At 37.4% G+C, this 22,635-nt stretch overlaps 1 protein-coding gene across 1 annotated transcript in view; it reads right to left on the bottom strand.

Moving 5' to 3' along the window:
- The window catches only part of EMB2765 (P-loop containing nucleoside triphosphate hydrolases superfamily protein), a 118,365-nt gene that overhangs the window by 59,930 nt on the left and 35,800 nt on the right, over positions 1-22,635 (bottom strand). Inside the window, exons 7-9 of the mRNA XM_089811948.1 lie at positions 17,518-17,684; positions 17,180-17,414; positions 16,896-17,006 (exon numbers count right to left, since the gene is read on the bottom strand). Of these exons, the coding sequence (XP_089668074.1) occupies positions 16,896-17,006; positions 17,180-17,414; positions 17,518-17,684 (513 nt within the window). The remainder of the gene's footprint in view (positions 1-16,895; positions 17,007-17,179; positions 17,415-17,517; positions 17,685-22,635) is intronic.

Here is a 22,635-nt window from a genome sequence, read left to right as displayed (position 1 = left end):
AGCTGGGCTGTTACACCCAAATGAAGTTCCAGAATGGAAATGGCAAATAACCACTATGGATTTCATCCAAGGGTTACCTATGACTCGAAATAGACATAATACCATTCTCGTGGTAGTGGATCAATTAACAAAGGTAGCACATTTTATTATAGGGAACTTAACTAATGGGGCACTAGAGACTACCAATAAGTTTGTGACAGATATTTTCATACTTCACGGAATTCCAAAAAAGATCATATCAAATAGAGATGCTAGGATAACATCTAGATTTTAGCAAACTCTATTTTCAGCCTTGGGAACAAAACTGAATATCATTCCAGAAACCGATGGCCAAACAGAAAGAGTAAAGCAAGTATTAGAGGATCTCTTGAGAGTATATTGCATGGATCAACAATATCAACAGGAGATGTATCTTCTCCTATTTGAATTTGCTTACAACTCATACCAATCTGCTATTAAGATGGCACCTTTTGAAGCTCTGTATGGGCGCAAGTGCAAAACCCCTGTAAGTTGGAACATGATTGAGGATCGAATTATTGTTGGGCTTGTGATGCTTCTAGAGATGAAAGAACAAGTAATTCAAATTTGTCAAAGGTTGAAAGAGGCTAATGACCGACAAAGGAGTTATGCAAATGCAAAGAGAATGCGTAGAGAATTTTTAGTGGGAGAAAAGGTTATCTTGAAAGTTAAAACCCCAGAAAAGTACTATCAAGTTTGGTAGGAAGGCCAAGCTAGCCCCGAGATGTGTGGGACCCTTTGAGGTGTTGGAAATCATAAATAGAGTGGCCTACAAAATTGCCCTACCTCCAACCCTTGCCAGATTGCATGATGTGGTTCACATTTTTTATCTTAAGGAATATATAGACAGCCATGAGCATGTTATTGATTGGAATCTCTTGCAAGTGTGGGATCCAGGGGTGGTGGAAATAGAACCACTAAGAATACTCGAGGTAGGTCAACTCCACTTGGGAAATTGAGATATCACCCAGTGCAAGGTCCAGTGGGACCAATATGTTGAAGAGAATGCCCCTTGGGAATATTATGATGAAATCTTATAGAAATTTCCACATCTTTTTCCAAGAACTTGAACTATGGACTGAAATAAATAATTTGTGAACTCAATTTGAATTGTGATGATTTAATACTGATAAAAATCTTGTATTTTGAATATTCTTTAAAATGTTTTAAATTGCAAAGTTCGTCAACGACGATAAAACACAAGGGGGAGGGTGCGTTACATCCCTATGTTTGCTTCATGATAAAATATTCTTTATAGTCATTGAGAGTTCATGCAAAGTTGGGTTGATTTGTGAAATTTGTGAAATTAGTTAATCGTTATGGTTTCATGTGAAATGGAAATGTTGGTTATTCGTTATAATTTCATGGGAACTTGGAATAGTGGTTAGTCGTTATGATGTTATATGAATTGGAAATGGATGGCTAATATGATTACTTGTTATGGTAATTTTGATTTTATGAAATGATGCAAAACATCTTATTAACATGGTAAATTTCTTTTGCAGGAATGCAACGAGGGGGAAAGCTTTGTCAAAGAGGGAATTGGGCAAGAGGGCACCACCTGCCACTGAGTTAACAGGTATGAGTCCTAAACCACCATGGCCAATGGAAACTGGACTAGGCAAGCAAGGGTATACCAAGTAATCACAATGAGCTAACTGGATCAACATACTTAATAAGATAATAAAATGAACGAACTAAAAACAATTGTTACCTTTATGATTTTGGGTAGACCTCGAAGCTTCCTTGTTATGTCAGACATGTTTTAATATAGTGATATCGTGGTATTTACATGTACTTGTACATATACATTCTTATATACATGCATATGTGTATATTCAAATATGACGTACATAAATGTATATGTTTACTTAAAATATGACGTATACACAAAATACATATATCTAGAATATTGCGTATACATATGTATATGTCTACATACACATACAAATGCATCTAAATACAAAAGTGTCATTATAAATAAAACATGTGAAATTATTATTTCCATCTTATGACAATGTTTTAATGTTATTGTTCCATCGGTCTTCATATTATTTTTCCAAGGGTCTATATAATTACTTCTTCCATCGACCATGTGTTGTTATCCGACTTTTAATTGTGACTCTTGAATATTAAGCCAAGAACGCGACTCATATTTTCGCCACCTTTCCTTCATCTTGCTCGTAACTCCATTTGAGATAGTTTTTTATTTTTTAAATCAAGCATGCATTTCAAATCACAAGCCATTTCCTATCTGCGATTTTTTTTTATACAAGTGAATACATTCCTATCTGGGATTGCATCCATATTTTGATTGTTCTTGTTTGCAATTTGCTTCCACATTGGTGCTTGATTCATATCGAGGATTTATCGTCTTATTATCATTGCCACTCTCTATTTCTCTTAGCAACCACAGATCGCTCCAAGCCCTTTTATCTTTTCCAATAACCAACGCTCATATCCACCACTGGAAGTTCTGATCTTCTACATTCAAGGAGTTGTGCCAAGCAATACAAGTTCCTACCAGCAGTCGAGGGTGACCATGCCTATGTTTGTAAGCCAAGTCGTGCATTCTTTCTACACATCTCTTTTCCATTGTTTATGATCGTAGGATTTGAGTTTAAGCACATAGCATAAATGAATTTAATGTCATAAGTAGAGTCAAACAAACTAGAGTCTGAAATTGAATAATATGATTACATAGATGATTGCTTGAGTTCATCAAATTGATCTGATTTATTGTTGTATACTATTAAGATTTTTTTTTTGGAAATTAAATCAAAGAGGATATTCCAGTCTGTACAATTCCTATACAAGGACATAATTCATGTCTCTGAGATAAGGAAAGGAATCCTCAGAGAGTTAAAGATAAAATTTATGAAATGCCAATGAACCCTTCTTTTATACATTTGTTATAAGCCTAGGTCAGGCAGAGAAAAACTTCTCTATAGTAAACAAAGTTTACTATTCAGCCACACTGAGATTCGTCAAGGACGACCAGCAAGGTTGACATGAAGGGTGTAGGTTGATAACAAATGATAATGTGAATAATAACTTGCAAGACAAAAGGTGGATAATCAGTACTATACTAAATAGGAAAGGAATATAAGAAAATAAACCAAACCAAGTCAGCTCATGGTGGTCTAAGGGTATAATTCTTGTTGTCAAGTCGAGTGTTGGGTAATCAGGCACATAGTGTCCATATAAAGCCCTGGCTAGGGTAGGTTTAGTGGCTCATGATGTTGCTATGATCACCAGAGATCAGGATAGCTTGCAATTAGAAGGATAGGTTGATGAAAGGTATTCATAACCTAGCCAACTGTGAGTTGACATTCTGAACACCAAGATGCTTAGGTTGTTGAACAAGTGGTGTCCCTTGCAAGCACAAAAAGGGGGTCCATGTTGTCACTCATGGGCAAGGCGTGTAGATTTTACATTTTTGTGACAAAACGAAGTCCGTCTTGTTCATTTCTCGAATACATTTGACAAGGTTCAGAGGTTAAAGGATGTGCTTAGTCGTTGGTCTATGGTAGGACTTGTACTAAACTTGGGTTTAACTTCATAGAGGTTCTTAAGTTATCTCTGGCATGGTTACAACATTCTACTCACACTTAATTGCTCTGAGTTCTTGATGTTTCAAAGTGAAATTGGACTTAGTAAAAATCTTACACCTGCTTCAGCGCCACTGTGGTCTTCCAAACCCTTTGCAAGCTTCATTGCCTGCAAACCAAACAAAAGATTGAAAGGAAAAGAAGAAAAAGAGAAAATATCATGAAAAAAAAAGGGGGGGCAATATCAAAGTAAAAATAAAGATGAAATTTGGTTCAAGGGTGTGCAATCATCTCTATCGGTGCTATAAAAATAATCACTAAAGGTAGAACCGTGATTGTGGTGCCACAGCGATAACTCCGTCGAGGCTATAGATGCCTGACTGGTAGCGGAGCTCTATCCAAGTTGCGTTTGAAGTAAGGATATTATAATAGCTAAGTCTGATGGATCTAAGAGATCATCAAGTTCTTGTCGAGCAGGGAATAAATCATTTGCACACACGTGAGTAACTTATGGTCAGGGTGCTTAGGTTCCAACTTGAAAGTCCTTTCCCTTGTTGAGTGCTTGTCCTTAAGTAGATTTGCGAATAGGCCATCTTGAGATTTTTGTTCTAAGTTACTTATTTCTTGAATGTTCAGAACATTTCTTTGGGTTGATGCTAGATGTTGTGAAGTTTTCACACCATCGCCCCAAAATTTTTGGGGACCCCCTTTTTTCTAATTGCCTTGCCAAATTTTTGGATTGTCCAACAATTTTGAGTTTTGAAAATTTTGAGCCTTAGACACGACACCTTCAGGGCCAATAGGGAGAAGGTTAGATTTATTTTCACCCAGTTTCAACTTGATTTTCTAGAGCCACCAATTTCATCCTTGAGCCGAACAAATTTTAAAGAGCAACACTTGGTAAGATAAAATTGTAAATTTTGTATTTAGACATTTTTCTTTTGAAAATTTGGATATAATTGTGTAAACTTGGATAATTTTCAAAAAATGAAATTTTTGTTAAATTTGGTCTTTTGGAAAATCTTAATTTTTTTTTTTGGTGAAGAAAATTAATTTTTGTGATGGTGAAATAAAATTGCAAAAATCGATTTTTGGCTTTAGAAGAAATTTTATTTTATTTTTATCAAAATAAATAAATAAATAAATTTATTAACAAAGCAAAATCGATTTGGATAAGAAATTGCAAAAAATTGATTTTAATAGATTAAAATTGTCTTGAAAACTTTTTGCCTTTAATGAAATTGGTAATTTAATATTGAAAAATGGCTTTTGGTTAGCCAAAATCCTATTTTAATGACGTATTAATTACTAAATCCTCATTAAATGGAAATATTTAACATCTCCAAGGCACCATTTAATTTCTTTTTGCAATTTAGAACTAATTGGCAATTTTAAAAGTTAATTTTCATCATGGCAAAATTAATTTTGGTTAAGTATTTAATTGTGGGCCATAATTTTGCATTAATTATTTGGTTTTCTTTCTCCCAGGGTCCAAAAAGAAAGTTGGGTATAAGAGGAGGCCTCTCTCCCATTTCTTCCTCACTTCTCACTTCTCCTTCTCAAGGTGTTGGTGATTTTGCAAGAGCAGACCTGCACTTTTCTTACTTGGCGAATTTTGTGGAGGGCAAACTTTGTGGAGGGCGAAATTTGTGGGAGCCGAAATTTGTGGAGGCCGAATTTTGTGGGAGCCAAAATTTGTGGGAGATAAAATTCTGATTTTTGCAAGTGGCTGCAATTTTTGCCCTAGGTTGGGAAACTTTATTTGGAGGTGAATTGCATGATAAATTTCTAATTTGCAAAGGGATTTGAACTTCTTGAAAGTCATAACCTAGGTTCCGAAAAGTCGCTATAAGTTTACTAGTTAAGGTGAATTTTCATCATCTAGAGTTGCAAGGAGTGCTTAAGCTAACATGCATCTTTCGTTCTAGTCTAAGGATTGCTCCACTTGGTTCTTCTTGCCTTTTGGTCCACCACTCTACCATCCCGTAATAGGGCGACGAGCATGGAGGATGATAGTGCAAGTAAGAATCCCAAGCGGGCGAACACTAAGAAAGACAAAGAGGATATGACGCCCAAAACTTCCTTCTCGAAAATGAAGTGAATAACTGACACCAATATCTATACAGTGGACATGATACAGATGAGGGACAGACTGAAGGAAGGACAATCCCCCTTGGCAAAGAAGATGTCAACGAGACAGGTTTTAGATCGAAGTTGGATGAGTTGGGAAAGGTTGCTATCAAGAAAAAGCATTTGGGCACCCTTTCCTCTCTCAATGCTTTTATTGGATTTGAGAAAGAATATGAGAAGGATCACGAAAGGATACTACAAGCAACAAGTGGCATGGCGAAGTCAGCGGAACTCAGGGCAAAGCACACACTCTGTCCTCCTATGGGAGAAGTTAATAAAAGGCTAGCTAAGTTCATTGCCTTAGCTAAGAAAATGAAAGAATAGGGAAGATTTATATTAGAAGATCATTTGATGTAAGCCCAAGTGGCAATTTCCCTTTCTTCTAAAATAGGACAAGTGTCTATTTCTGATTGGCCACCATTTTGGTGCCTTCTCATTGGTTGCCACTTTTTGCACTTTTTTCATTGGTCCATTGATGAGGTGGCAGCTTCTCATTGGCCGATGGGGTGGCAACCCTAATTAGGGTTTTGAGGATCCAATCTGGATCGTTGATCTTGTTTTGATCTCCATCGTCCGTTGTATTTTTGGCCCCTATAAAAGACCATTTGCTCTCATTTGTAAAGTGTTGGAAAAATTGTTGCGAAGATAATACCAAAATGCTCTCTTTTTCATTGTTGTGATTGGCATGTTGATCAAGAACATTGGGTGTTATTGCATGTTTTCCACTTCCACTTAGTTAGATTTCATTTCAAGTTGTTTAAGTTGTTCAAGTGAAAGTAAAGTAGATGGATAGTCGTATGGTAGCATTGGTAAATGTTTGATAGGGATCAATGCTAGACCACTAGCATCCTAGCGGCTAGTTGGGAAGCTTTGTGTGGTAAGCTAGTTTATTATTCCTTTGAATCATTGCACTTGTGGAAGTGAGGCCGCTGGTTAGCTCTCATTTAGGTTCGATCCCCGTCCATTTACTAACCTTCCATTCATAGGAGTAGGAGTAGAATAGTAAGTAGCTAGGTAGTCGAAGCTTAGAGAAGTAAGTTAAGTGATAGAACTCATCCATCCACCTTCCACAACCATCGCTTTCCCATCAACATCATCACTGGCAGACACATCCTCCATCGCCACCATCATCAACATTATCTACCTCCACACATTTCACAAACCGAGTCACCATCACCTTCATTCCACCAAAGTCCAAGTCATCCTTGAATGAATAGCGTAAGGCCGCCTACGTGATTACCAGCGAATTACATTGATAAAACTGAGCGAGTACCCAATGGTGTAAAGAACATTGGAGCTATTGCTTATGTCTTCATGAGTGATAACTTTTCAAGAGAGGAGTTGCATGTTTGATATCCCATATTGAATATTCAAATCCTAATATGTTATGTAAGTGATACAAAACTCGCATCAACATTAACCTTTTGGAATTTCTTACTTTTGTCACAGGATTTATAGGCTATTGTGGTGAGGAAGCTCCCCCTTAGATGGGAAAATGTATGTTATCCTTGATCTCAAGGAGGTGCTAAGATAAAATGCTTGAACTTCGTTATAATGTACTCAAGGCTAGGATAGTGTGCAATCTCCTTTCGAAGTAGGATCTATAGAATACAAAGTTTTACCAAGAAAATATTTAACTTCTCCAGCTGCTACAGATTTTGTTTAAAATAGAAAGAGCTGCTACAAACTTGGCCTTCCGGAATTTCTTACATTTGTCAAAAAGGTTTACTAACAATCATCTACCTTGAATATTGGTAATAGTAGTAAAGCGTTTTGAGGGAGGATTGTGGTTGGGCCACCTACTAATAAGCTCCTTTTAAGAAATGGTTGCTCCCAAAGTTTATCTACATTTTTCATGGTCTATCAAGTTATGAAATTGTAGGGCGGAAAAGGGGGTTGATGGTGGTGCTACCAAAGTGTGAAAGGGTTTTACAAATCTCCCTTTTCCTTCAGATCAGATTTCATTTATCCAATATTGGTTGCATCCATTCAAGATTCTTGTTCTATGATAAAAGGATACTAAAATTCGAAATTACAATTCGATAGGATCTTATTTGAGCAAGTCTAGTTAATCTATTCTTAAGTATAGAGATCTTCGTCCTTTATTGGATTAGTCAGTTGATTCTATTTGAAACCATTTCCTCTTAAGCGAAATGTATTTCTTCAGCCTGCTAGGATAAATCAAAATTTAACACTTGATAGCCTAAAAAAGAGGCTTTTAAAGTCCTTCTCACTGTGTTCAGAATTTTATTTCAAAATATCTTCCAATATTAGGAGCAACTAATCCCCCATTAAAACGCTGCTTGAAATAAAGAAAATTTGCCGTATTACTAGCAACCTCCTTGGGAAGAAATTTTAGAACAATTTTGATGATGCAACAAAGGGATACCAATGCTGAACTAGTGTTGGGTTGGTATTAGAGTCACATTAAAGTTCTTTGGTCAAAGACAGATCTTTTTATACTTACTCTGAGATGCGTCCCTGGCAAAAAACCTCGAGTTTTCGAGACGGGGACATCCCCTAGCCGTCCCCAAAATGACCGAATTGGTAGGGGACATCTCTGAAGCTCAAAGACACTTGGGTAAAAAAGGGGGACAGCTTGTCGTCCCCGGTACGGAAAGGGGACTTCCAGACACCCCCACCATACTAGGGACGGCCGGTCATCCCCAATTTTTTGCGTGTCAAAAAAAAAGTGAACAGAAAAACAAAAGTTAAGGCTTCCAACTTGGTCACCCAAGTGGGCCCCACCCCTCTAAATGCCCTAAAAGGTTAAACAGACCACATTTTGGTTGTTTTGTCATTTGTTTGGTTTTGCTAGTGAAGTTGGAGAGTGTTGCAGCTGGCTGGGGTTTTCATTTTGCAAGGAAAGGAGATAAAAAAATTCGCTTCCAAGAGCTTGAGCAAGGGTTTGAGCTTCCATTTTGTGCACCAAGTAAGTATGGAACTCTTTATGCTTCCATTTTCTACTTTCTAAATAGATTTGCAGCTTGAAAACTCTGATTTTTTTAATTTTTTTCCATTGTTTCAGCTTATATTTCCATTGCATATTTAAATCTCAAAACAAAGCACAATGAGCAACAGTGGGAGTACTAGTAGTAGTGGTGATGAGGAAAAAAATGTGGTTGGGGGTGATGTTGCTAGTAGTGGGTCTAAGAAAAGAGCTGATCCTAAATCTGATTTGTTTAAATGCCCTTCCACCATCATGAAGGATTTTGCAAAAGGCCCTTTCAATAGGGAAAAACCTCTTCTCCAATATGTCACAGCTAGGCGAAAAGATAAAAAAAATTCAGGAGGGACTAGGTTGTGGGATTGCCATGTTTGTCTTGATGATTTTAGGGAGAGCTATACAAGGGTGAAGTCACACTTTTTAGGTGTTGCATGTCATAGAGCCAAAGCTTATCCTAACTTGACTGATGAACAAAGATTAGAATGCCAGAGATTGCACTTGGAGGCTAAAATGGCGCGGCAAAATTTGACAGTGACATCACCATCTACTCCGTCACAATCCTCAAGGCATATGTCATCTTCCATTGGTACTAGTGGCAGCCCTACTGAGTCTAGAGGGAAGAGAAAAATGAGTAGTGGTGAGAAGGGCTCGGTGAAAAGTATGTTTAATGCACAGACAAAGGAAAAGTGTGAGGCATCCATTGGTAGATTCTTTGTTGCTAATGGTACCCCATATCATGCAGCTCATTCAACTTATTTTAAACAAATGGTGAAAGATATATTGAATATGAATCCCTCATTTGTACCCCCTGGTGAGCATAAACTATGAACCACCATCCTAGATGAAGAGTACTCAAGGGTTGTTTTTTTGTTTGACGATATGAAACACACTTGGGTTAGGACGGGTTGCTCTAATGTGATGGATGGGTCGACCGATACTAGAAATCGTCCACTCATCAATATCATTGTCACATCCCTTGCTGGCTCTTATTGTTTGAAAGCCATAGATTGCTCAGGAAGGAAGAAGGATGAAGAATTCCAATTCACCATTTTGAGAGATGCCATAGAAGAGGTTGAGTTAGCTAGTGTAGTACAAGTTATCACAGGTTTTGCACCTGTGTGCAAATCAGTTGGTTTGATGATTAGAAGTTAGAGAAGTGTAAACGTTTATATGCAATCACCACACTTAACTTGCTCTATTCAAGTCCTTCTCTAAGAAGGAGTTCCTTAAACCAACCGAGACAAGGTATGTCAATTTTAAGTATAGTTTACTTCTAGTTTGCTTTAAGTTTATTTTTATTTATAATTGTTACAAACTTACATGTGATTTTTTTATCATTAATGTTTAACTTTATTTTAATTTATAATTGTCTCTATACATATTACACATATTTCATTTTGATGGAGAGGATGATTGACGTGTATGAGGCCCTTCAATTGATGGTGGTGAATCCAAAGTGGGAATGATGGTCCAATTTAAGTCCTCCGAAAGAAAAGCGGTGAAGCTAAGGATCATTGATGAGAGTTGGTGGTCCACAATGAGGTAAGTTGCTGATTTTTAAATTTAATGTTAGTCTTTTGCTTGCTGATTTTCATACTAATAGTCTTAAAAAATTTAAATTTCTAATTCTGATTTTAATTTTTGTTTACATCTTGTAGATATATTTGCTCTGTAATAGCACCCATTGTAGATGTCATTAGATATGTTGATACTGACGCTCCTAGTTTGGGAGAGATATATGAGACTATTGATAGTATGTTGGGGAAAATGAAGAGAATTGTTGCAACAAAGGATCCAACGTTGGGGTTTAATGAGGAACATATTAGGCCTATTGTGACACGGAGGTGGAATATGATGAATACCCTACTTCATATGGCAATCTTTGCTCTAAATCCCAAATGATATGCACAGTTGGGTGGAAGAGGCCTCCCATGTGATGATCCTGAGGTATTGGATGACTTCACAAGAGCCATTGATAAGATGTACTCAGCTCAAGAGACCTCTACTCTTCGTGCACAGTTCCTTGACTTCACCAACCTTCGTGGCCCAAGCTTGGGTAAGCTACAAGCAAAGTTGTATAGAGTTGTTTTGGCATGGGAGAGACACACCTGAGTTTAAAATACTTGCCACTCGCCTCCTTGCACAGGTTGTTAGTTCCTCAACTACAGAGAGGAATTGGTCAACATATTCATTTATCCACTCTATCAAGAGGAACGGACTTACCTCTAAAAGAGCGAAGAAGCTAGTGACAATGCATCATGCTCTTCAACTTATGGATCATCAGACTCCAAAGTATAGGCAGACACCAGCTTTGCGGTGGGATGTTGAGCTTGAGGATGTGGCCCAGATATACGAGGATGACACAACACCATGATTGGTTGGGGTTCCATTAGATGAGACTACACTTCTTGTGGAGGATGATAGTGAGGACTCCGATTTTGATGCCATGGCGGCAGAGGTAGAATAGGAGCAACAGTCTGTTTCATTTTTCTATGTTTTGTTTTCTATGTTGAACTTGAACATGATGATGATAAATTGATCCTTTATGGCACCCCTCTAGCTTTTGGGCCTATAGCTTTGGGCATATTTAGATTTTCAAATTTTTATGAAATTGTTCACTGCTAAACTTATATTTAAATATTATTTTTCACATATTGATATGCATATTGACAGTTGAGTACTAAAATCAGTTATAATTTCCTAGATGGCATTCAAATGTTGTATGTTATGGTTCTATAATGTTTAAATTACATGCTTTGTGCTTGATTTCATATGAATGACATGTATATTTGCAAATTTCAATGTTTGGTAGTCCTTATTTGCCATCCCCCACTTCCACAAAATCACCAAAAAAAATTGTTGTCCCAGAAACCCAGCCCGTCGCCCCCTACTATCCCCATCCCAGAAACTCAGGGGAACATAGATCTTTGTCCTTGAGTTCAAAACTAAACGAGAGAAAGCTCTACTGCTTCTTTAAGGTTTGGAATTAACAAAATCCATAAATTTCCAATTCCTAGGGGTTGAAGGCTAAATTACCAGATTCCTCCCCATTGACCTAGGGCCTTGGTCCAATCCGGCCAAAAGTATAGTCTGGATTCAAGCTGTCCAAAATTTGCCCAAACTACTATAAATTCGTTGCAAATTCTCTTAGCAAACCCAAAGCCAAATTTTGACATATTTCCAACGAATTTATGAGTCAGCGACAAACTAGGCCGAATTGGGCCATTTACATGCATTTGTTTGCCTTCTTTAAAGTTCATTTTGTCTATTTTGGTCAATTCAACCTCCAACCCTAAAATAGATCTCTAAATATATGTCATTCATGCAGTTGTAAATGAAAAAGAAAACTTGGTTCCATCGCTAAACTTTCTTGTTTGGTTGTCATTGCTCAAGAGTTAAAAGGTGATTGGTGAATGCTCTAAGCTGATTCATGATCTATTCCAACCTACTTGCATGTGTTGAGAACTCCTCAAAGGCATTGATGAGGAAGATTTCAACAAAAGACGTAGGCTTTTGTTGATTTTGTTTGTTTTTCAATTTTTCTTTGCACCTTTTACAAATTGAAATGAACTAACTAGCTATGTTTCATTTTTTCATTTTAGCCTATGGTTGTGTATGTTGTTTATAGATTCGTCGAATGGCAAATGCCTCTTGCACTGGGAGCTCCCAATTGAAAACAAACATAGGCTCTCCACTATGGAAATATGTGGAAATGGTTCAGCAAATACCAATTGGAGGATATTTCAATTGGATTTGCAGCCATTGCAAAGGGGAATATAGAAGCTCTTCTAGTAGAGTGAAAACACATTTATGTTTTATCCCTCAATAAAGCATCAAGTTTTTTCTAGGTAAGCCAAGAGTTGAAAGGCGACCTCCACCTAAAACCCTTCTTGCAAACCATTTTATACTGCAATATATTGAAGAGCAAAGACAAGTAGACGAACCAGCTTGGAATCCAATTGTTCATCCTTTGGAAAGGTCAAAAAGTAAAAGGCATCTATGGCTTTAATTTCCATTCCTAGCGAACAACCCATAGAGGTCATCCTTGCAAGTTCCTCAAGAACTAGTGACAAAAAAGAAAGCAAAGGGACCCTTGGAAATGTTATTTCATGATGAGGCTAGAGACATTACCAAGCAAGACATAGCTAGATGCATCTATGGAAATGGATTTGCATTTAGTTTCATTCACTCACTGTAGCGGCAAAAAATGTTGAGATCAATTAATGAGGCTGCAAGGGGGTTCAAGGGCCGAGATTAGGTGTGCACCACTTTACTGGACGAAAAGTGAAACATGTAGAGGTTTCCTTGAAGCCCATCCGGGATTCGTGGATCAAAATAGGAAAGATGCAAGAAATCGCAATTTGGTCAATGTGATTGTAGTTGGCAAACATTCTCATCGAGTCCTTTGAGCAAGTTGGCCCTACTAACGTTACAATAGACAATGCCAAAAATTGTAGGGTTGTTGAGTTAATGGTTGAGGAGAGCTATAAACACATTTTTTCGACACCTTGTGTTGTCCACTCACTCAAGTTAATGCTGCAAAAAATTGGGAAGAAAATTGAGTGGACCATACAAATATATGAAGATGTTCAAGAGATCCAAATGTTCATCACGCACCACCACATGTCACAAGCCATATTTAGACAATTTCTCGAGATTGTAGCCCTTGAAGATAAATTAAATTATTTAAAATTTAAATATATTTTAGACTCTATGTTGGTATGTTTCTCATTGCGCCAAAAGCTAGAGCTGTCAACAAACGTCACAAACACCGGACTTACCCAGATTCACGAGAGGCGGTTAAGCCATGTCGTGAACCTCGAAGGAGGTGCTGACCACCAAGTCAACAATCTCCCCCTCACCACCAAATGAGGGTTCCGCACCGACGGAATGAAGGAGATCTCCCAAGATTCGAACCTATGACCCAAGGCTCTGATACCAATTGTTGGTATGTTTGTCGTTGTGCCAAAAGCTCAAGCTGTCAATGAACGTCACAAACACCAGACTTACCCAGATCCACGAGAGGCAGTTAAGCCATGTAGCAAACCCCAAAGGAAGTGTTAACCACCAAGTCAACACTTTAGTTTAGCAAACTTTCTATATCTTTTATTTTAATTTATTATTGCTTTTATTTGAAATAGGTTGTTGAGACCCAATTTGCCTCCAACACTATTGATTTGAGATGTCGCATGAAGGTTGAAGATGCATTGTCTAGAATGGTAACTAGTGCTATTTGGAGCATATCGAGGCAATCTAGTAGTACAAGGGCAATTTCCATTAAGGCAACGATACTAGATGACCCATGGTGAGATCGTGTTAAGTACCTTCTAAGGATTCACTACGCCTAAGGACTGCACCAAAATTAAGGAAGATGGAGCAAGGGGAGAGGACAAGTGCCGAGGCAGAGGAATTTGCGGAACATATCAAGAGCCTACATGAGGAGGTCCATGCACACATCACCAAGATGAATCAATAGTATAAAGCTAGGGCAAATCAAAGAAGGAGACATAAGGAGTTCCAAGTAGGGGATCTAGTTATGGTACACTTATGAAAGGAGCAGTTTCCAGTGGGTACTTACAACAAGCTGAAGATAAAGAAATTTGGCTCTTGCAAAATTTTGAAAAAAGATGACTCGGGAAATGCATATGAGGTGGAGTTGCCAGATGGAATTCACATTTCTCCTATCTTCAACATTGCAGACTTAACAGAATATCATGATGATGGTGCAAATAAGGGGTTGATGCTGGAGCCATGTCCAATTCCTACTTCTAAGGAGGAGATACAAGAGATTTTGGATAGTCATGCAGGTAGAAGTACCAGAAATTGGCAATATGAAGAGTACCTGATGAAGTGGAAAGGACGACCAATAGAGGACTCAACTTGGATATCAGCAGCGGAGGTTGCCCATTTGGGTTTTCCTCTACCATAAAGTGACAGGGTCACTTTTCAATCTACCCTGGGTGTCTGATGCAGGAGCATCTAGTGGTTTAAGGGCAATCCTATATCACCCAAAAAAATATATATGCTTAGAGATAGTTTCTGTTTAATGTGTTTTCATTTCTAGATACCCATTTGGGTCAAATAAAGGTTCCAACTGTCACAGTTCCACAATCCACCATTAGTTTTCTCGGTTAGAGTTTTTAAGCACCTTGGGAAATGTGTAAATGCAGAAAATGAGTTATTTTGTAATTAAGCCAAAATTATGATGAGTTAGAGGGTGTAAGTTGGAGGGATGATTATACTTGTAATTTAAAACGCTCCAGAAAAAGAATCGGGTCAAAAGGCTTTACGGTTAGAAAGTTATTGCAGTTTTAATTTTCCTAGAGACCTAAGAGCGCTTCAAAGTCTGATTTGGGATGCTAAACGTCCTCGTATGGGGCCGAAAAATGGGGGACGAGCAAAGCTGGTCCATAGGGCTGTAGAGCACTTCGAGAGCTTTCCAAAAATGTAAACAGTTCGTCAATCGGAGTCACGGTTCAAAAGTTATGCCTCCTGAAAGTTGAACTACCGTTTCTGGATTCTTCTAATTTTACACCAACTTCTAACGCGACTTTTGGAACCTTCTGTTTTGGCGGTGGATGCCAATTGGCATATTCTAGAATGTATTCCTACCCCTAAACCATTTGGGGCTTATTTAAGAACACTTCTAGCATTGTAAAGGCAGTTCTTAGTGGAGTTAGAGAGAAGGTATTGTGCGGAGGATTTCTTTCTCCAAAATCATACTATTGTAAGCCCATAGGGCATTTTTCATTGATAATAAGATTTCCCTTTTCCTGTGTGTTCATTCTAGTCTTTGGTTGTGTCCCCATCAGTAGCCCAGTTCCTTGGCATGCTTGTTCATAAAAGGATAAACCTTCCCTAGCAAATAATTCATAGCACACCTTTGGACCATTTGAGCAAATAAATAATACAGAAATTTATCATGCCTGCAATCTAAGGAGGAAAGGCAATTTATGCAAGGAGATGCGGATTAATTGAATTTGATTAGATGACATTCTGAATGTGATTCCATTGCTCAATGGAGCAAGGGGAATTGCTTGTTGCAGAGTGGTTGTAAGCAGAAGCAACTCAAAGAAGCATGTAGGTGAGCACCAAGAACAGCTTAAGTGTAGCCAAAACATTAATGTGAAGGAAAATATGGCATCTTCTTGAAAATGTAACACCATAAAAACACAATAGAAATAAACAAGATATTGACATGGTAACAAGCCAAACAAGCCAGCTTCTATAAAAGCACATAAAATATAGATCTGTAATTTAGCATTTAAATGTATTTTTGGAATGGTTTCACAAAAACTACTTGAATGGAAGAGGTCAGACCAAAATGTTTTAACGAAAGCCCAGAGCACCAATGCAGGGGTGCAAATCCTAGATCCTTGTCAAGCCCGTGGCAACGGGGAAGTCAGAACAAGTGCAATAACAGGGTAAAACATTGATGAATAACCATTAGGCATTAAGAAATATTATACACTAAAGGTAAAATGTATAACTTTCAACATCAAGTCACAAATTACTTTAGGTGTTAGTGTCTTTTCTCAATCATGGCCTAAATCAACAATACCAGAACTAAAGATGAATCCAGGGAGTTTGAATGCAACAATAATTAAAGGGTAAGAATAACAGAACTATGGACAACAGACTACAAAGGGCTCATAAGAGATTAATTCAACCAGTATGAGAGATATTGACTCAAAAACAAATTTATGAGAAAATGATAGCTATAACTCTGAATGGCAGAGCCTGAGATTTCAATAAGGAAAACAAGGAGAGCATGATTCTCCCTACAAATGGCCAGAAATTTTTGCATTGCAACCAATTAATATAAGATCCAAAAAGCTGAACACTACTATGCAGACAGTGATTTGGAATCCAATGAAGGAATCCCAAACACAAGAGGCAACAACACAATGGGCACAAAGTGAAAAATTCAAACCAGATTTTATATTTACTCAATGGAAAATGACACATTTAGGCACCATATAGATGGTCATTGATAATCTACCACAACAGTCAGATTCCCCTTTTTAATAGAGCCATTGAGATTCCATAATTCATAATATTAGAAAAATGGGTTCAGGGAGACAACATATGTAAGAGATCAGATCAATCACTCGGGTCACACATTAATAATTTAACTCTGCAATATAAAATAATTTCTCATGCTTTAATTAGTTATGACTTACATCGGAATTTTGTCTATACATACTGCAAATGTAAAACACTACTCTTAAAACATTACAGCTACAAACCTTATTGCAGACCACATCCTTAAGTTCCTCTGCAGATAAAGCCGAAAGCCTCTTACAAAGATCACTACGCTTCTCAATGGCACCCACATTGGCCAAAGCTAGATCTCGAAGCTGCAAAAAATTGCTATTAATAATCACATCCTTAAATGCCTTTATAGCATGGTCAATCATGTTCTTTTGCAAGAAAATAAAACTAAATAAAAAATAGTACATATCTTTGGAATACAATATTCTTAACAAACACAGTAAGGTGATAAAAACAACCATTCACTAGTACTCATTACCTTAGGAATTTCCTTGAAAGCCAGTAATTGAAAACTTTGCAATCGAGAGCAGTGAGCTAGTAGAACATCATCATCACTAAGCTGAGTGCCAACATGATCATTTATCTCAAAGCCTACATAAAATCGGAGCAAGTCTACCAGCTGTGCAAATAACCGCCCCTTTGGATGACTATAAAGTGCACTCAAGTAGCATTTAGCCACAACAGAGAGATCTTCCACAAGAGCCCTCAAAAATCTGTACCCATAAATAATGGCATTATAGACATTAATGACATCTTCAACATTATTTCCTGACAAAAACAAATCAGTAGTAATACATTTATAAGCAACAATAATACCTTCGAGTGGGTAGCTGGCTCAATAAATCGATCAAGAACTCCATGAAGCGCTCACAATATAATAAGCATGCTTCATCCACTAACATTTCATTGCTTTCATATACATTATTTATTGTTTCCTCTTCTTCGTTGTGCTTCATTTCGGGTATAACCTTTGAATCTAGTATCTGAATAAACAAAAAATTGTTAAGTCAATAAAAGGTTATCTTATGCACATCCTAGCACATAAAATAGTATTAGAAAAGCTTGATATAAAGGTTTAAAACATTATCACTACATTTAATTAGATGGAAATTATAGTTACATATGGAAATTTTAAATGTCTAGCATATGTAATCTTGACAAGACGTATTCCAAGTTTTTGATAAGTGGTGCAAAGAAGTCATGTAATACCCATCTTGAATGTTTTAAATTTTTGCCAGCTAGAATTTCAACCAAAGCCCTAGCCTTGGCCAATAAGTAGCTGTACCACTGAGCTACTTACACATCTAATAATGTGCTGCTCATCGTGATTTTGTGAGTGAACTAATTTCCAACACCTCATTGAAGAACAATCCATTTTTTGCTAGCAGTGAGTGAGGAAGAGGTATGGATTACGACCTAAGCAGTTGACAACACCTGTGCCACACTTTGTTTTCAGGGATCCTAAAGGCCAGAACAATTGCAGACTGAACCCATACCATGAGATAATTTACATGAGGATCAGCACGAGATGTGGAAAGGAAAAACAAAAGTACAACAGCTAATATACAAATCATAGCATGAAAGCTCAGATGCCGATTCTCTCCTAAAACATCTGGATGCTGATTCGGATGCATTCTGGTGCTCTGATGCATCTGGATACTACCGGGGTGCACCCAGGAAGTGTTGCCCTAGCCAGTGGACACTTGTGGAGGCATTGTGAGTACCTACACAGGCCCAGGAGGCACTTCCGGGCGCATCTAAGCAGCATCCAAAAGCATCAGAGCGCATCTGCAGGCCCAGATGCCTTTCCAATGCCCAAAATGACTTAGAATCTACTTTTTGCATGTGCTAAAATTCTTTATTTTATTCGTTTGTTGCTAGTCTGCTTACTTGAAGTTTGAATTTGAACTATTAATGCCAATGGTGAAGTAACATACTATGGAATGATTTGTTTTTGTATATTTCTTGCATTTCTTTGCACGCACGCACACACACACACACACACACACACATATATATATATGCATGTATGTATGTATGTATGTACACATATATAAATACATACATACATACATACATATAGACGCATCAAAGCGCATCCAAAATCATTAAAACAAAATCACGCATCCGATTCTCGCATCGACATCAGCAACTTAGCATGAAAGAAATATGCTCTAAATTAATGATACGTAAGAGTTGAAATATTGTCTATAAATATGTCCAAAAATAACTCCATATAGAGCCATAAGTGATACACGGAGATGTAGATAATATTATAGCAGAAAACCCTGAAATTCAAAACGACACTCGCTAAAGGCTGGTATTCTTGCTACCTAAGTCACAGGATACGTCAAATCTCATCCATGAAACTCGAATTTCAGCAAATTTTTACCCTTTCCAACTTCATCAAATTTTATGATATTTAATATTTATTATATTATTTAATATAATATTATTTTATTTTTAAAAATTGATGAGTTATTTAGTTTCACTATTTAGCAATAAATTACTTATATTTAAAAGATAAATAAATTTATATAAAGTAAACTTACTGTCAAAAAAATGAATTTTTACCCTTACCGAATTTCATCCGAATTATATGAACAACGAACTTGAATATGAATTGGAATCTTGTGACTTGTCTTGCTACTATAATGTAACAACTATATCGCTGAAGAATAAACACACAAAATTTGACAAGACAATGGGGTTGAAATTTTGTATCTAATGTTGAGAAATTAGCCTCATAGTGAATTGAAGCAAATTCCACAAGTAATATGTGTGTGTGTGTGTGTGTGTGTGAATAGAAATCAAAGTCTATCAACACGTCTATATGTCTATCTGTGTGTGTGTATCATCAACATATATTAATATATCATTTCAATGATGGTCAAGTTGATTTGTTAAAGAATCAATCAAGTTATCGACTATCATATAATTGGCAGTGCCAATGTAGGGTCATGCCCCTATGTGGGCATGTTTCCCACTCATTAATATATCATTTTAATGATGGTCAAGTCGGTTTGTTAAAGAATCGATCAAGTTATCGACTATCATATAATTGGCAGTGCCAATGTAGGGTCATGCCCCTACGTGGGCATGTTTCCCGCTCTATTTAATACCTCTCGATGACTGATGGAAAACATCAATACAAGGCAATGTAATACACAGCCATCGATACATTTCAGTCTGCCATCCACTCCCATTCAATCGGTAAGTTTTGTGCATATATATATATATATATATATATATATATATATATATATATATATATATATATATATATATATATATATATATATATATATATAATTCATATTATTCAGTAGTTTATCAGTCATATATATATTCGGTCATCTGAAGTTGATCTGCTCTCAAGAGAAGTTTAATGTTCACCATTCGATCACATCATTGAATTGAAAGGAAAGTAATCATCAGAGTTTGTCAATCAACTGGATGGTTCCGACGATGTTTCTATAGCCGACGGGGTGATGTCTGGCGGTGTTTCTGTATTCTGTAGCCGACGTCGTCGGTAAATAGTTTGTAGCGGATAGAAGACTACGAACTGTTTCCAAGTTGCAATATGTTAATGGTCGACGAACGTGACAAAACACAGGAAAATGAATGTGCAGAGGAATGCAGGGAAGCGGAAGAAGGAAAAGCTGCCATGGTTGAAGCTGAGGGGAAGAACATACAGTCTGAACACAGAAAAATGAAAGATCCCACTGTCCGGTACATGGTGAATGGATCGCGCGGAAAGAAAAGGTTACACCGCAGCATAAAATTAGTGGGAAGGGCACCGACAGCAAGGAAATAATCCAATTGCGCGATGACCGCAGGCACAATGGGCGACGGAGGTGGCACAGAATAGATGTAAGGCGTACAACGATCGGAATGAAATCAAAGTGGAAAATTTTAAGGCCAAATGGCTTGGACCATATCAAATCTGGGAGGTCGGTGACAATCGAGTGGTAAAGTTGGGAACATTGGAAGGGCAAAAGGTACCTCATGCAGTCAACAAATCCTACCATGCCAAGAAGATGCCGTCACCGTCACAGAATGATCAGATGATTCTCTTGTCATCGTCGTTGCAGAATGGCGACGCCTGGAGGCAAAATTGAGGTGTTGTCTTTTAATTTAATTTAATTTTTGTCAAATAAAAAAAATTTACAAAATAAAGAGAAACAAAAAAAAAAATTGCAAAAAAAAAAAAAAAGGACCAAGTCCCACGAGCAGAGTCTGTCTGCGGGTGGAAAGAGGACCCCGCGGGCAGAGTCTGTCCGCGGGTGAAAAAGTTGCCCCCTGGACCCCCAGTCGTTGCGGATATTAGTCGTGGGAGTCTGACCAGTTGAGAAGAGTTGAAGTTGCTGCAAGCATGGACTTTCTGTGTACCAGAGGCAGTGGGAGTAGGTGTTGGCTGTGAGGCTATCTTGGTGGATGCGTAGAGAGCTCGGGAGGAGCTGATCATCCAGTTGGAGGCAGTGCAGTGACACTTGGATCCGGGTACCGAGGAATTGAAAACAGAGAAAGCAGCACAAGTGGCTATCAAGGTCAGCTTGAGGAGACAGTATTGTGTTAGCAGAGGCTCCAGATGTAACGGGATGAATGTGGAAGTGATGTGACAGAAGCAGATTTTTCTTGTTGTAGTCACTCTGATAATATATTTTGTTTATTAATTTGTCTCAGATATTTTGTAATTGTCGTCCGGAGACGACTTTTCTTTTTGGGGAGGATGGTGTCAACCGACTGGATGGTTCCGGCGGTGTTTCTGTAGCCGACGTGGTGATGTCCGACGATGTTTCTGTATTCCGTAGCCAACATCATCGGTAAATAGTTTGTAGCGGATAGAATATTTGTGGCCGACGGACTCCTTCGGGAAGGTTCTGCGGTAGTATTTATATCCTGTCTGGGATCATTGTAATGCATCTTGTGATATGATATGCTCTGTATGTAATGTCTAGCGTATACGAATAATAATATAAGTTTTGTTGTTCGTGTTCCAGTTATCTGTATGCATTAATCTAGTTGACCCGTACGGTAAACAAAGTTTCAAGAAAGAAATCAGGACAGTATTTCAATCAATATTAGTTAGTTTCAATCTCCACCAAATTGATCTTATAAATTAACATCTAAATATGTAGAAACCAAACCCCTGGTCAGTAATATGTTTAGCCATGGGCGTAGCACTAATGTAAGGATAACACCCTAAATTTAAATTAGTAAGAACAAGATACAAGACCAAATAAGGACACATATTGGTCGTGTTAGGATTATGGTGCCATCCACCTTGTAAATCCTATAAGTTTAATTATTCCATGTTATCTTTTTATGCACTCAAAGAAATATGTGACCTACTAATAGCATAAGATTATTCACTTATGATATTTATTAGAAGATGAGACCAATCATGGTGGTTAGCTAATTTTGGGGGGATTAAGACAAACCAAGAAAATGTTAGCATATCTATTGTTATTAGTCTATGTTACCAAATTCTTCCCTGGCAACCCCAAAGTCTGATCCAGTTCTTGCAAAAGTCTGGTCCTTGTCATATTCTTCTAAAAGTCTGCCCAAATTCTGTCAAATGAACTCGGCATGAATTTTTCCATTTTTATCGTAAATATGCAAATCTACAGCAGGACCTAGGCTGAGTTTTGGCCAAAAAAATGGAATTTTTTGACTTTTTTAAAGTTTTTGTTTGGTCTATTTTAGTCAATCCAACCCTCCAACCCTAAAATAGACCACTAAAGGCCAAAAGGTAAAACATTTGTCAATTGGACTAATTCATTTATATGTATATATATATGGTGGTGTATGAACTTATTTGCTGCTGCATATATATATATTCATATACATCATATACATACACACATATTTTATGAAACAAAAACGAATTCAAACCCACAAAATCTTGGATGAATTTTGAACCCGAATCTC

Source organism: Cupressus sempervirens, chromosome 11 (assembly GCF_028749045.1).
Source record: "Cupressus sempervirens isolate cs-2001-9-10 chromosome 11, ASM2874904v1, whole genome shotgun sequence".
In the NCBI taxonomy this organism is placed as follows: domain Eukaryota; kingdom Viridiplantae; phylum Streptophyta; class Pinopsida; order Cupressales; family Cupressaceae; genus Cupressus; species Cupressus sempervirens.
This window is presented reverse-complemented; position numbering and strand designations above follow the sequence as displayed.